General features: G+C 35.4%; 1 protein-coding gene across 1 annotated transcript in view; it reads left to right on the top strand.

The window, feature by feature from the left end:
• LOC123308921 (eukaryotic translation initiation factor 5B) overlaps positions 1 to 15,261 on the top strand; it is a 153,184-nt gene that overhangs the window by 123,418 nt on the left and 14,505 nt on the right. Inside the window, exon 12 of the mRNA XM_044891730.1 lies at positions 13,712 to 14,015. Within this exon, the coding sequence (XP_044747665.1) occupies positions 13,712 to 14,015 (304 nt within the window). The remainder of the gene's footprint in view (positions 1 to 13,711; positions 14,016 to 15,261) is intronic.

Below are 15,261 nucleotides of genomic sequence, written 5' to 3'. Positions count from 1 at the left end.
GTTTAAGTTTTTCCGATCCGTCCATATTTACTGCAAGTAAAACTGTCAACCTCTCTTTACTATGTTTTCTCCCATGACATTTTTCATCTTTAAAAGTAAGCGTCTTGTCCGGTATACATTTGAAAAATAGGCCAGTTTCATCAGTATTAAAAATGTCTCGGGCATCATAGTTTTCAATCAAGGTCTTCAATTTACCGTGCCAATTCAAGCATACTACATCATCAACACTTCCACTTTCCCCACAAACTTTTTTAAATACAACCCCATTTCTCTTTTTGAAATTTGTAAGCCACCCTTCACTTGCCGCAAAGTTATTGATGCTTAGGGTAGACGCGAACTCTTTTGCTTTTTCCTTTAACAAGTTTCCGCTAATAGACACCTTTTGTTGTCTGCACTGTCTCAGCCAAATGACCAGGCTTTCTTCCAGACGGGGAAATTCACCTTTAGTAGTTCTTTTCCGTACTCCAGCAGTTTGAGTAGCATAAATTTTCTCCTTGTGCTTTATTATGGTTGAGAGAGTACTCAGAGGAATCTTGAATTCTTTTGCAACATCACTTTTCTTCTCACCTTCCTCTACTTTTTCGATTAACTTCTTCTTTTCAGCAATCGTCAAACATTTATACTTTCTAGGGTTCATAACTAAACGAACTTTTAATCTGTATACCAACGAAAGAGTAACCAATTCGTGTGTGTCAAATAGTCAAACTAATCATAACAAAAACAAAGGGTCGTGTACGTTGATACAAGTTTGAACTTGTAGCAAAATGTACTTCCAATCTTTCCGCCTCTTTCTCTATGCAACTTTGAATTGTCGAGTGTTGGACGCCGATGAGTTCGAATTAACGCATCGTTTTATTATATAGCAATGATTTTTTCGTTCGAATTACCAAGTGCATAAAAATGTATTGATTTTGTTCGAAATATAAAGAGATTTTGAAGGGAACTTGTGATAGCTTTGAATTATAGATAGGTTCGAATTATCGCAGGTTTGAATTAACGAGAGTCGACTGTAGTGGCATTGTCAGAGAATATTATAGAAGGGTTTCCACGTCTAGCTATGAATCTTTTTAGAGTGAGTAGAAATGACTCTGTACTTAACCCTGAAACCAATTCGATGTGAACAGCACGAGTTGTCATACAAACAAACACTGCCATATAGCATTTCATAAGTGGAGACCTTCTCAGCGGAGAAGATTTTATTAAATAAGGACCACCAAAGTCAACAGAGGTGTTTGTGAAAGGGCGTGATACTTGAAGCCTTTCCTTCGGAAGATCTCCCATTAATTGTGAACACAATTGTGGTTTGAATTTATAACAAGTATGACATTTATTAATGATACGCTTTATTTCTCTCAGTCCATCTAGTGGCCAATATTTAAGTCTGATACTCGAAAGCGTGTTTTGAGGGCCTGCATGCAATAGTCTCAAATGTTCTGATTTCAACAAAAGTGTTGAAATATGATTTTTAGAAGGAAGTAATATGGGAAATCTTTGATTGAAGGGAAGAATAGCATTTGAGAGTCTACCTCCAACTCTCAGAATACCTATGGAATCGATAAATGGATTGAGTTTTTGAATAACTTTGTTTTTCAATATCTTTTCGTTCTTTATATTTCCTATTTCACAGGAAAAATACCGTCGTTGAGTAACTTCAACAATTTTGATCTCTGCTGAGTTGAGTTCAGTAACAGATAACGAATCAATCAATTTTTTGAATGGTCTTCTGCAATTTTGAATGAATCTGAGGCAATAGGCCATTACCCCTTTTAAGTGAAATAAATCAGAATACTGTGTGAAAACATCATAAATATCCAAAGTGTTTTGAACGAAATGAACAGTTTTCTTTTGCTCTGGAAGATTACCAAAGAATTCCTTGACATTGAATAGGGTTAAATCAAGGTCTGGTTGAAAAAAGAAACTGGGACCGTGCCACCACAAATCTGAGACTATCAATTGTGCTGGCAATGTACCTCTGGAGAGTAAATCAGCAGGATTGAGTTTGGAACTTATATGTCTCCATGTGGCACCTTTTGAATTTTCTTGGATTTGAACTACCCTATTAGAAACAAACACAGACCAACGGGATGGATGAGATCGGATCCATGCTAACACTATTTCTGAATCAGACCATAGATTAATGGAATCAATATTTTGTAAGTGGGATGACAATGAATTAGAGATTTTTGAAATTAGTTTTGATAAGAGTACAACTCCCATCAATTCTAGTTTAGGTATAGATAAGATTTTCAATGGTGCAACACGACTTTTAGCTGTTATCAGCTTTGAAGAGACAGAATTATTCAAATAGACTGTCCTTAAATAAATACAGGCTCCATATGCCTGAGAGCTGGCATCGGCAAATCCGTGAATTTCATGTCGTAAAATTTTTGATTCAAATTGAAGAATAGTTCTTGGAATTTTTAATTGGGAAAGCATTGAAAGACCTTTTAAGGCAGTCTTCCAATCAAAAAGAAGTTCTGAACTGTTTTCATCCCATCCAATTTTTGAAATCCAAATTTTTTGCAAGAGAATTTTCAAACTAACAACAAAAGGATTTATGATTCCTAGAGGATCATAAATGGATGCTATGGTGGAGAGAACTTCTCGTTTACTATAAGATTCTTTCATTGAAAATTTTGGCAATGCAATTCTAAAATTATCAGAACGCGAATCCCATAGCATACCTAAAATTTTGTTTGAAGATTTTCCTGAATCTAAAGTATAATTTTCCTTGTGAGAATTTTTTGAAATAGAATTTAAGAATTCCTGAGAATTTGAACCCCACTTGTGGAGTGATATGCAAGCTGATTGTAAGCAATTAGTGAGTTGATGGTGAGCCTCAATCAAAGTTGATACATCATGACAGCCAAAAAGAAAATCATCCACATAACAGGAGTTCAGAATTGCTTCGCTTGCGAGAGGAAATTTCTCCCTATTTTGCATTGCTAGTTCTTTTAAGCATCTTGTACTTAAGAAGGGGGCTGAATTTGTGCCATAAGTAACTGTTTTCAATTCTATACACTTCAGTTTATTTTGAGGATTGTCACGCCACAAGATGTTCAATAAATATGTGTGATTAGGATTTATTTGAATTTGCCTAAACATTTTTTCAATGTCAGCAATAAGAACGTACCTGAATGTACGAAAACATATTAATATATCGAATAAGTCTGGTTGTACAGTATAACCTTTAAGCATAATATCATTAAGAGAAAAACCAGTTGAGGTTTTCATAGAACCATCAAATACTACACGAAGCTTAGTTGTGATACTTTGATCACGAATGACACAATGATGAGGTACGAAATATTTGTTAAGGGATAATTCATTGGTTAGAGTTAAAGGTACAATTGCTGCATGTCCTAAGGATAAATATTCATTGATGAATTCTGAATATTGGGCCTTTCGTTCAGGGAAACTTTCAAGTCTCTTTTCTAAATTTAAAAATCTCTTTTTTGCTTGAGAGAATGAATCACCTAGTTTGGAAGGTTCATTTGGACCTTTGAATGGTAGGTCAACCTGAAATCTACCAGACGGCAACCGAATGGTTGTATCTTTGAATATTTGTTCAGCTTGTTGCTCTGCTTGAGTCAATATAGATTCAGATTGAATTTGTACTTCTTCAATTTCCCAAAATTCGGTTAAAGTATCATTCAACAATCATCTGGATTGGCAGTAGGTTCTGTATATTCGAATAAATATTGTGATGCATTTAAATGAGTTGCACGAGACATGCATCCTGACTGAGGAATATTTCCAGCAATTAAATATCCTAGATGTGAATTTTGAAGAACAGGCAATCCAGGACCTAATTTAATTATACCATCAGTAATGATGTCAAAGTATATGTCTGCACCCAAAAGTATATCAACATTAGATGGAGTGTTGAAATGGATATCTGCTAATTGAATGTTCATTGGAATAGGAATAGAACTCAAACTAATTGGTAACTGTGGTTGTTTACAAGTTATAGTTTTAAGAACAGCACAAGAAACACTAAATTTTCGTTCGGTGTGTACTAATGAGTGAATTTTTAGATCAATCATTCTATTTGACATAGAACAACTTTGAGAGATACCGGAAATTTGAATTTTCTGGTCATAAGTTTTGAGATTGAGTTTTCTAACTAAATCTTCAGTTACAAATGATGTTTGACTTGCTGAGTCTGTCAAACAACGAGCTATAATTGTCTGGTTGTGAGAATTATACAATTTGACACATGCCGTAGCTAGAAGCACTTCATTATTAGAGGACTGTACTGAAAGAGAAGACAAATTTTGAGCAGAAGAATCAACCTCTTCTCGCACTGGAATGTATGGTTGAGCACTAGTGGATAAATAGGAAGATGCTTGCGTCGAACTAGTTGATCTGGATGGTTCATCATGAGATCTGGAATGGGAAAATGAATTTCGAGATGAATTCTTATTGAAATGCAATAAACTATGATGAGACCTTTGACAATTGGAACATTTGCGTTGACTAGAACATGACTGAATAGTATGGCCTAATGAAAGACAATTCAAACAGGCATTTTTTGCTTTAGCAGCAGCATGACGATCGTTTGGAGATAAATTCAGGAACCTTTTACAGGAATATATTCTGTGCTCATCGGTACCACAGATGAAACATTTGAAGAATTTTGTTTTATCTGAAGTATCAACATGATAAGAACTACGAGAAGTATTATTATTTTTGTGCGAAGAATTTAATTTTGAATTTTGAGTTGACTCACTCAAATTTTCGAGAACCTTATATTTTCTTTCTAAAAATTGTATAAATTCTGGGAGCGTTGGAAAATCGCGAACATTTCTTTCCCCTTCAAATTCTTTTCTTAAACCAAAATCTAGCTTCTGTGTGAAAATTTGAATAAGGATCAAGTCAGTAAGTTTTTCTGATAAATTATAGGTGTTCAAAGCTGCCAAATTTGTTTTAATTTGTGAAATAAAGTTTCTCAGATTGTTATCATTACCTTTTGTTAAGGATGGAACATTCAGTAAATTTCTTATATATGCGTTAACAATTAGGTATTTATTATCGAATCTATCCCTCAACGTATTAATAGCTATGGGAAAGTTCAACCCGATCACTTCCAAATTTTCTATGAGTTGTAATGGCTCCCCTGTTAGAGCAGATTTCAGATACACTAATTTTTGAACATTAGATAATTTTTGATTATTTGTTATCAGTGCAGTAAATAGTTCGAAGAAGCTTGGCCAGTGTTTGATATCGCCCGAGAAATTTGGAATAGAAATTTCAGGTAACTTTATACTTGAATGAGATATTGTAGACCGATTATCAGTTGAAGAATTGGATTGTTGAGTGTCCTCAGACTGATTAACAATTTTAGTTACAAAAGAAATCAAATCAAAATATTTATCTTCCATAATTTCTCTGTCTTGATGATGTGATTCATAATCCATAACCTCTAATTAGAGGTTATGATAATTGAAAATTGTCATAGTCTTTGAAAATTTGCATTAGTTGTTCCAAACGTAATTTACATTGAACAATATCAAGAGGTTTATCTTGTTTGAACCAATTTTCCATTCTAGTCATCTTGGCTTTAACTATACCTCTGTTTTTAATCAGAGTTCTCACTTCATCATCGACTTCACTCGATTTTGAATTATCTTCAGACATTGTAATTGTTATAAGCACAGTAGAAAACAAAGCTCAATAAAAATGAGACGAAATTTGCACGATGATAGTGCTACTTATCGAAAATCCAGCGATGAACTCGCTCAGTAGAAGTATTAAACAACCAGCTGTCACCCGATTCCTCTGTCTTCTGGGGGTGATTAAAATCCAACCATGAAACAGCAAACCTCTTCACTACTCCTCGGGATAGGAATTGAAATCAACCTTCACTCTCAAATACGGCTCGAATTGGACCAAATTTATGTATCCATTCAATAAGATGAACACATAAATATTTGTGTTGCTGGTTTTTATTAGGGAACGAAGAATTGAACAATACTGTAGGTCGGTCCTGGTCACTCAACGAATATTCTTTTTAGAATTGATTATTTTAGGATAGAAAATTGAAAAGCTTCTGATGAATTGACTGATGTATTTTTGACTGTCTTCTTTTTTTTATTAACGAATCACCCTAGTAACTAATATGACATGAACACGCACGCTATTTTAATGAAAATTAAACAATTATCATTTTTTCTTCATACCTCATTTGTTTTTGGAGATAACTACACGAAATTCGGTGTGTAGTCATAATTCTATACCTATTGCGATTATACTGGTGTACTACTTTTTTGCAATTTAAGCCACCCTATAGTCAGCCTCTAAATAGTTCTAACCCTGAATATATACAAGGTGTTTTCATAGGTGAGGCTTTTTTTTGACAGAAGATAGAACTCTTCAAAATATGTCTTTTCACCAAAAATTTTCTATATAAAATAATCCAAGATGGTCGAGATACAACCCTCAGAAGTCCGACAAAATTTCATTGAATTTCAAGTACGGGACTGTGGAAGGTGACTCCGACATCGCGAAAACGAAACAAAACATAAACATATAGCATTAATTTTGTTTCCCAAGAACTGCAACAAACAACTGGAAGAATATATCGCGAACTCCTCACTACCACATGGAATGACATTAATCCGGAGAAACGATCATACCCAAAACAGAGTCAGATGGATCCTTCAAAATGAGAAATTCTTGAGCGTTGAGCTGGATGAAATAAAAAAGAATACAAGACCTTACGCACCAGTCGTGGAAGATAACCATCAACGTCTATACGTTGCCACTTCTATAAGTTGCCCCTCCTGTAACTGCGACAAACTCAGATAGGAGAACAAACACTCACCAAAGCAAGATAGAGCGTATATTTGACAAAAACGTGTACATATACATGGGGGTCTCCCCCTGTAAGGTGATTGATCAGTAGAGTTGAATAATTTTATATTAAACAACTAATTTAAAATTCGTAATTTATTTGTCTCTCTGACTACAGCACTTCTCTTAATCAATCTGTCTATCTAACTAATCCTACCTCGTTGTCACCGTCATTATCATTTTGCATTGCGCATGATACATTATATCAACTAGAACATTGAACATAAATTATTCTTCTTACTACATTACACCCCGAGAAAAACCTAGAATACCCAGACTGAAGGGCTCAAATAATATTGTAGGTAGTGTTCACAAAGTAAACGAAATACTGCAAGCCCACGTAAACAACGAGTCAATGCTTGAAGAGATCTACGTATACATATGTCGGAGCAATAGCAGTCTGCGAAGACAATAACATACAGCTCACAAACCGAAAATCAACGCTGTCGAAGGGAAACAACACCACCCTGGAAAACACGCCTGGAAACAAAAATTAAAACAATTAGGAATAAAATCGGCACTTTGTATACTTACCTGCAAACTAACTCACCCACTACAAGACTCCCGAAGGCTGCCCACCGCATAGCATCAGAACTCCAAATCACGACCCGAAATTAAGAATTCAAACATAAACTGGAGGTGGCCAGCAACACCCTGAAAGAGGAAGTTTCATTAGGAAATCGGATTCATCGTCAATGATAGAGTAGAGATATAAGAACAATCAATTATGCTACAAAAACAACAAACAGTTCTTCCGCTCACTTGAAAATACCATAACAGTAGAAGTTGAAACCCCAACGGTTGAGGACATGCATACGGCCTGGGAAAAAATTTGGGGACACGAAGAGGAACACGATGATGCGGCTTTCTGGATACGAGAAGCAGAGAGGTGAAGCATGGAGGAAATTCAGATAACCGCGGATGACATGAGAGCCACAATAAAGAAGATGAACAACTGGTCTGCTCCTGGGCCCGATGGAATACATTTTTCCGCCACACCCATCGATTTCTTGCTAGAATATTTCAGAAAGAATTGGCGAATCTCTCTACCATACCTAACTCCATCACAGTTGTCATCACACATATGTTACCTAAGGGAAGCACCAATGGAAATCCGAAAAACTATCGTCCAATAACATGCCTCTCGACCGTTTACGAAATACTCACTGGAGTCCTCACACTGCACATCTCGAGACACGCAGGCAAGTGTAATGTTATGGCACGAAGACAAGGTGGCTGTCGCAAGGACGCGCGAGGAATTGATCATTATAGATTCCATAGTTACGAAACAAGCAAGAAACAGGCAACGTTACATATCAATAGCATGGATTGATTATTATAAGAAGGCCTTCCATACCACACTCGTGGCTGTTGAAGACCCTACGGCTATACGGAGTATCGGAGGCCTATCGCCAACCTACTCATGCACTTGATGAAGTCGTGGCAAACAACACTACTTGTAAAAAACAAACAAGGCACGCATACGACAAAGGAATTGAACATGAAAAGAGGCCATTTCCAGGGACACAATCTCAGCACTCTCTGGTTCTGTCTTTCAATAAAGTTTCTGAGCAAACTGCCGAATAACTCAAACTACGGCTACGTCATAGAAAAAACGAACAACACAAAAATAACTCACCAACTTTACGTCAATGGCCCTAAACTGTATGCTGCTGGGAAGGATCAACTGACAAGACTGCTGAAGATTGTGGCATCCTTTACCAAGACCATGAGGATGGAAATGGGAAATGTGGAAGGGGAACAAATGCTTGTACAAGAAGAAGTGGTAATCCAAGTTCTGAGCCCAGAAAAAGAATACAAGTATTTGGGCATACAACAAAGACTAGACATGAAAAATACAGAAGCGTAGGCTACAATCAGACAGAAGTTTTTGACCAGATTTAAAAAATTTCTACGAAGCAAGCTCAATGCTAAAGCCATGTTCATATCAATAAATAGTCAGATGGTCAACAGCAGATCTAAAAGCCATTGACATCCAAGTAAGAGCACAATTAGCGAAACATGGAATACACCATCCTCATGCTTCTGTAAACAGTTTGTACATTCCTAGAAAGGATGGAGGGAGGGGGCTGCAGAGCGAAGAAATGACGCACCACAGGGCAGTGACGAAAATGAAACAATACTTCCTCAAAAAGAATATACCTTTCCTCAAAACACTTGTCGGAGTAGACGAGGGCATCACACCTCTAAACCTCGCCTCCACTAATCAACCAGCTGGACCTATCACGCTTGTGAGTTTGTTTGAGGAATGGCACGGTAAGGCGCTTCATGGTAGATATCCAATCGTCCTAAAACAAACAACAATCAATAAAGAAAAATCGGTTACGTACCTTAAAAGTGGATACCTCTTTCCGGAAACGGAGGGAAGACTGGTAGCCATTCAGGATCAGGTGGTCCCCACGAAAGCCTATCTGAAAAATATAGCGGGATAGAATATACAACGTGTCCCAAAATTCAACGATAAGCCGGCGCCGTAGGGTGTACATGGTCGTGACTACTTCAGAAAAAAATAAGAAAAAAAATCCAGCTCACTTTGTTATTTAATTACAAAATAACTTAGAAATTCTTCGAAAATTAACAACCTTCATGACATTTTAAGTTACTACGGCAACAATTTTTCAAATATTTTTGTAAATTTTTTTGTGTCGGCAACTTGAGTAGTACTGCTGCCCACCACGATTCCTAAATCTCCTAGAATACTTATAGTTTTTACACAAAAAATAATCAAAATATGTTTTTCCCATAAAATTTTGAAAGATTTTTCCGTTCAGCCCACTTTCCCTCATTGTTTTGTTAAAAAAAGTATGGAAACTATGGCGGCAAGTTTTTCTAAAAATTTACACAACTAACCAAGATTCCAAAATAGTATAATAATCTAAGAAAAATAGTCGCAAAAAAAATATGCGTACCATTTCTTAGAAGGACCAAATTACTTAATTGTTCTCGTTCATAGTGACAATTTTTATTATGTGCCGAAATGAGATTGTTTAAAGTCATTTCTTGGAATTTCAATGGGGTACGTGTGTTGTTGATGAAATTTAGAAATTAAAGAGAAAAATATAGCGAGAGATACACCTTAGAGAAGGATAGTAGATGTTCTTTGTTTAATAACAATAGCACTGATAAAGAAGTTCCTATTCTCGGCAAAGTCAGTACCAATCTCAGAACATAGAAACATGGAATGGACATTCTATGCTACGGATGAATTTTTTGTAGTTCACACATTCGATGTTCCTCTGTCTAGCACGACACTAAGGCAGTGGCGTTATATTGAAAAATTTTCATACTTCCTATCTATTCGTACTGAACATTGATGTTAATGATGTCCGAGTCAACTGTCTCAATTTTGATTGGCAACACTAAGCAACTATCTCACTCCAGTCTTTGGAATGGTTATTTTCCATTCCATGTTTCTATGTTCTGAGATTGGTACTGACTTTGCCGAGAATAGGAACTTCTTTATCAGTGCTATTGTTATTAAACAAAGAACATCTACTATCCTTCTCTAAGGTGTATCTCTCGCTATATTTTTCTCTTTAATTTCTAAATTTCATCAACAACACACGTACCCCATTGAAATTCCAAGAAATGACTTTACACAATCTCATTTCGGCACATAATAAAAATTGTCACTATGAACGAGAACAATTAAGTAATTTAGTTCTTCTAAGAAATGGTACGCATATTTTTTTTGCGACTATTTTTCTTGGATTATTATACTATTTTGGAATCTTGGTTAGTTGTGTAAATTTTTAGAAAAACTTGCCGCCATAGTTTCCATACTTTTTTTAACAAAACAATGAGGGAAAGTGGGCTGAACGGAAAAATCTTTCAAAATTTTATGGGAAAAACATATTTTGATTATTTTTTGTGTAAAAACTATAAGTATTCTAGGAGATTTAGGAATCGTGGTGGGCAGCAGTACTACTCAAGTTGCCGACACAAAAAAATTTACAAAAATTTTTAAAAAATTGTGGCCGTAGTAACTTAAAATGTCATGAAGGTTGTTAATTTTCGAAGAATTTCTAAGTTATTTTGTAATTAAATAACAAAGTGAGCTGGATTTTTTTTCTTATTTTTTCTGAAGTAGTCACGACCATGTACACCCTACAGCGCCGGCTTATCGTTGAATTTTGGGACACGTTGTATATGTTACCGGCAATGTGTATAATCCGGCATTCAATACAATGCCTAGGCAATGTATGAAATATTATTATATATACACTAGCTGACCCGGCAAACGTTGTTTTGCCATATAAATAATTTCCATGTTGTATCATAAAAAAATAGAAATTAAAAATTTTGTCTAAAAAATAAAAAATAAATTTAGGGGTGGACTACCCCTAACATTTAGGGGGATGAAAAATAGATGTTGGCCGATTCTCATAGATAGCTGACCCGGTAAACGTTGTTTTGCCATATAAATAATTTCCTAATGATTAAATTACTAAAATGGCTATTAAAAAATAAGGGTTGATCGTAGAAGGGTGAAAATTGAGGATTGTATGTATTTTTGTATGTTGTATCATAAAAAAATAGAAATTAAAAATTTTGTCTAAAAAATACAAAAAAAATTTAGGGGTGGACTACCCTAACATTTAGGGGGATGAAAAATAGATGTTGGCCGATTCTCATAGATACCGGATAAGCACAAAAAATTTCATCAAAATCGGTCAAGCCGTTTCGGAGGAGTATGGTAACGAAAACTATGACACGAGAATTTTATATATTAGATTTCCTAGGTATGCTATAGAATACCTAATATCTAGCAGGCAATGTGTTACGGTAAGATCGCATCGATGAAGGAAGACGATAATTCAAGGAGAGCATTCGTTCGTTGCGAATTCATTGAAATGGCAGCCGACCAACGAGTGTCTTTGATGCTCATTTCAATTAAAAAGTAAATATTAAACATATCATCTAGGATCTGAAAACTTAGACATTTTTGTACAGAATGGCTTTTCGGGTATCTCTCTATCTCTTCAAACTTCCATCAAAATAGGAACTGAAAAAAAATGTTTCAACCATAAAATAATATCAAGCTCTTTTGTCTTTGAAGTTACAGATTTGAAACTTAAACCTTCTACAGGCACTTTTTTATGTAGAATCCAAAGACGAACTCGAAATATTTTTTAATTTCGAATCATTAGACGAACTTTCGTTTTTTTAAATGCAAACTTTTATTGAATTTGTTATTTATGAATTGGAAAAAATCTGTTGTCAGTAGATTCTACATATAAAAGTGCCCAAGAAGGTTCAAGTTTCAGATCTGTAACTTCAAATACGTAAAAGCTATGAGAACTTTTTTAAATCGTCAAAATCTCATTTTTTGCTGATATAAAAAACGGAGAATAGTAGGAGGCTACGGTTTTCACCATTCTTTGTTTCTCTGAAAAAGAGCTCGGAAATGTGTCATCCGTTTTCTTCTAGCTCTTATACCTAGTTCTCGAGTTTCCCTCAGTGGACAACGAATTGTGCATACCCATAAACACCCATTCTGATAAGATAATGAATTCACACCTAAATCAATTCATTCTACACATTCCCGGCAGATCAGCAGGCATTCTATATAATACCTAGGATTTGTATACAATGCCTAGGTAAAGTATGAAATGGACAAACGCATTCGTATTATTTCATATATTGCCTAGAAAACCCAGGCATTCTATACATTGCCTAGGCATTGTATGGAATGCCGGAATCATACACATTGCCGGTAACATATACACTGACAGATGCAGAAAATGCTCTCAAGCGACTGAAACGATACAACATGTAACATCCTTCTGTTCAGTACTTGCGCCTAGGGAATATACCACCAGCAATTGCCTTCAAAGCAGGATTAATAAAGAATCCTAAGGAAATCCATGAAAACTTACCTAAAGAACTGTTTGAAAATGATGAGATGAAATTACACTGGGACTAACCACTTGTTACGGATAGGCCCATTCCACCAATAGATCTGATATCGTTATCACCATTCCAGCGGACGCCAATGCTGAGAGGGCGTACACTGAGAAAAAAACAAAATATCACGATCTGGCGTTTGAACTCAAGGAAATACATAAACTCACCAGCACATTCATACTTCTACTTGTGATCACAACAAACTTGTTGAGAATACTGCCTGCCTTATACTGGAAGAACGGTTGATCAGAGACACAACATCTTATGGACAACGCGTATAGTGCGGGGGTTCTTGACTAGTAAATGAGCATGCATGCCTTGGTCTGCTTGACCCGGCATGCTCAGGACACAAGCCACGAACTACAAAGGTGAAAAAAATTATATATATATATATATATATATATATATATATATATATATATATATATATATATATATATATATATATATATATATCTGAATAGAACAAGGCAAAATGATAAAATTGCCCAATGAATCCTACTTCTCTTGTAATTTAAGAGACAACCTTATTCGGTTAGAACAACATATTCTTCGAGAACGTCTTGCCAATACTAGCCGAAAATTTGAGTAAAATAAGGCAGATGAAGTTTTTCTCAAATCATAGCATTAGTAAATCTTTTTGTTTATTCTAAAAGCAAAATATTCTCGATTCGATTAGGGAATTTGAAATAATACGCCAAAAAATTAAGAACATTTCCAGTCAAGTTCAAAAAGCAATACTTAATTATTAATTGCTTTAGCAATTCAGGCCTATGTACTTCATCCATTTTAAAAATGGCTGTTGAATCAAAAATATCTTCTGTGTTATTCCATCCCCATCACAAAAAAGTCAGAAATACCCGTACCTACGATCACACTTTATCATTTCAGTTTTCATCTTTAAAACATTCATTTAACAATATTCTAGGTATGCCACTATATTAGCATTTGACGTGAAAGTGGAAAAGGACGCTCAAGAACTGGCCGATAGTTTGGGAGTAAAGATATTCCAAGCAGACATTATCTATCATCTTTTTGATAAATTCACCGCCTATAGGGAAGAACTAAAGGCGAGAAAACGCGAAGAATTCAAACACATCGCCGTGTTCCCTTGCAAATTGAGGATACTGCCCAATTGCATCTTCAACTCTAGGGATCCGATTGTTTGTGGTGTGATGGTAGAGGCCGGAGTGGTGAGGGAAGGTACCCCGATTTGTGTACCATCCAAAGAGGTGAGTTATTTATGCTCTACTGAATGCATAGACATATAGACATGGACTGTGCCTTCCCTTTATATCTATGCATGAAATACGGTCAAAAAAAGTGACAGGGAAAAACGCACGTCGGGTATGCAGTTGTCTTTTTCTAGAATTTTGATTGGTCCACACTCACCTCTATGTGAACAAAAAAGAGACAGGTAAATGCCCGACAATCATTTCTCTCTTTCTATAAAACAGAAATGTTCATACTGACATTGCTCAGTCCATGTCTCTATGTCTCTGACTGAATGTAAACGGTGTACTAAATTCGATGTCAAGTGAGGGCATCTCGGAAACTGGAAGGGTAAGAACGGATGGAGCGTTCCTCAGCTCTTCTTTCGAGAAACAAACAATGGTGGAAATAATGGCCTTCTACGATCCGTCGTTTTAGAGTTATCAGCGAAACTTCAGATTTTGACGATTTCAAAATGTTCAAAAAAAACTTTTTGTCTATGAAGTTAGAGTTCTGAAACTTGAACCTTCTACAATCATTTTTTTAAATAGAATTCACTTGCATTCTGAAATTTTTTCTCGTCTTTTACTCTTTAAGAATTCGTATATGACGGAGATTTTTTTTTTAATGCAAAATATTAAATTTGTAATTTTTGAGTGGAAAAAAATCATGTTTTTAAAAATTATACATATTCAGATATATGTTAACTGTTTTCTGCCGGAAGTGGTTTAAGATCATTAATTTTTGAGACCCTTTAAGGTTACAGGTCAGGTCACCATAGTGTCATTAAGGCTTAAAGAAAGCTTTGGAATTAAAGGGACTTCTTCATTGAAAAAAATATTATTTGAATAATGGTGAATATTGCACTCTTTGCCGGAAGAACCGAAATTTCGTTAATAATTTTCCACCCGACTCTAAATTTTTCTGATGGGCTGGCTTTTTTAGCTTTACATTTCGAAAAATAAATTCAATGTGTCAGTGCAATTTTTATTCGGACGAATATAGCATTCGAGCATATCGAATTTTCCGTAATTTCACAATTATTGGGAATATCTATTCTTCGAATTCTATAACATTTCTCATTTTGTAACATACAGGGTGGCAAGAAAAACCTCGGACAACCTTTTTATCATTTAACTTCGCCGAACAAAAGAAATTGAACAAAACAACAACGAATAATAATAACATAAACATTTGGTAATAATATATTCAAGCAGTTTCGAAATTGCTTCCTTTGGCGGCGATATATAGCTTCAGACGCTTCGG

Source organism: Coccinella septempunctata, chromosome 3 (genome assembly GCF_907165205.1).
Source record: "Coccinella septempunctata chromosome 3, icCocSept1.1, whole genome shotgun sequence".
In the NCBI taxonomy this organism is placed as follows: Eukaryota; Metazoa; Arthropoda; class Insecta; order Coleoptera; family Coccinellidae; genus Coccinella; species Coccinella septempunctata.
This window is presented reverse-complemented; position numbering and strand designations above follow the sequence as displayed.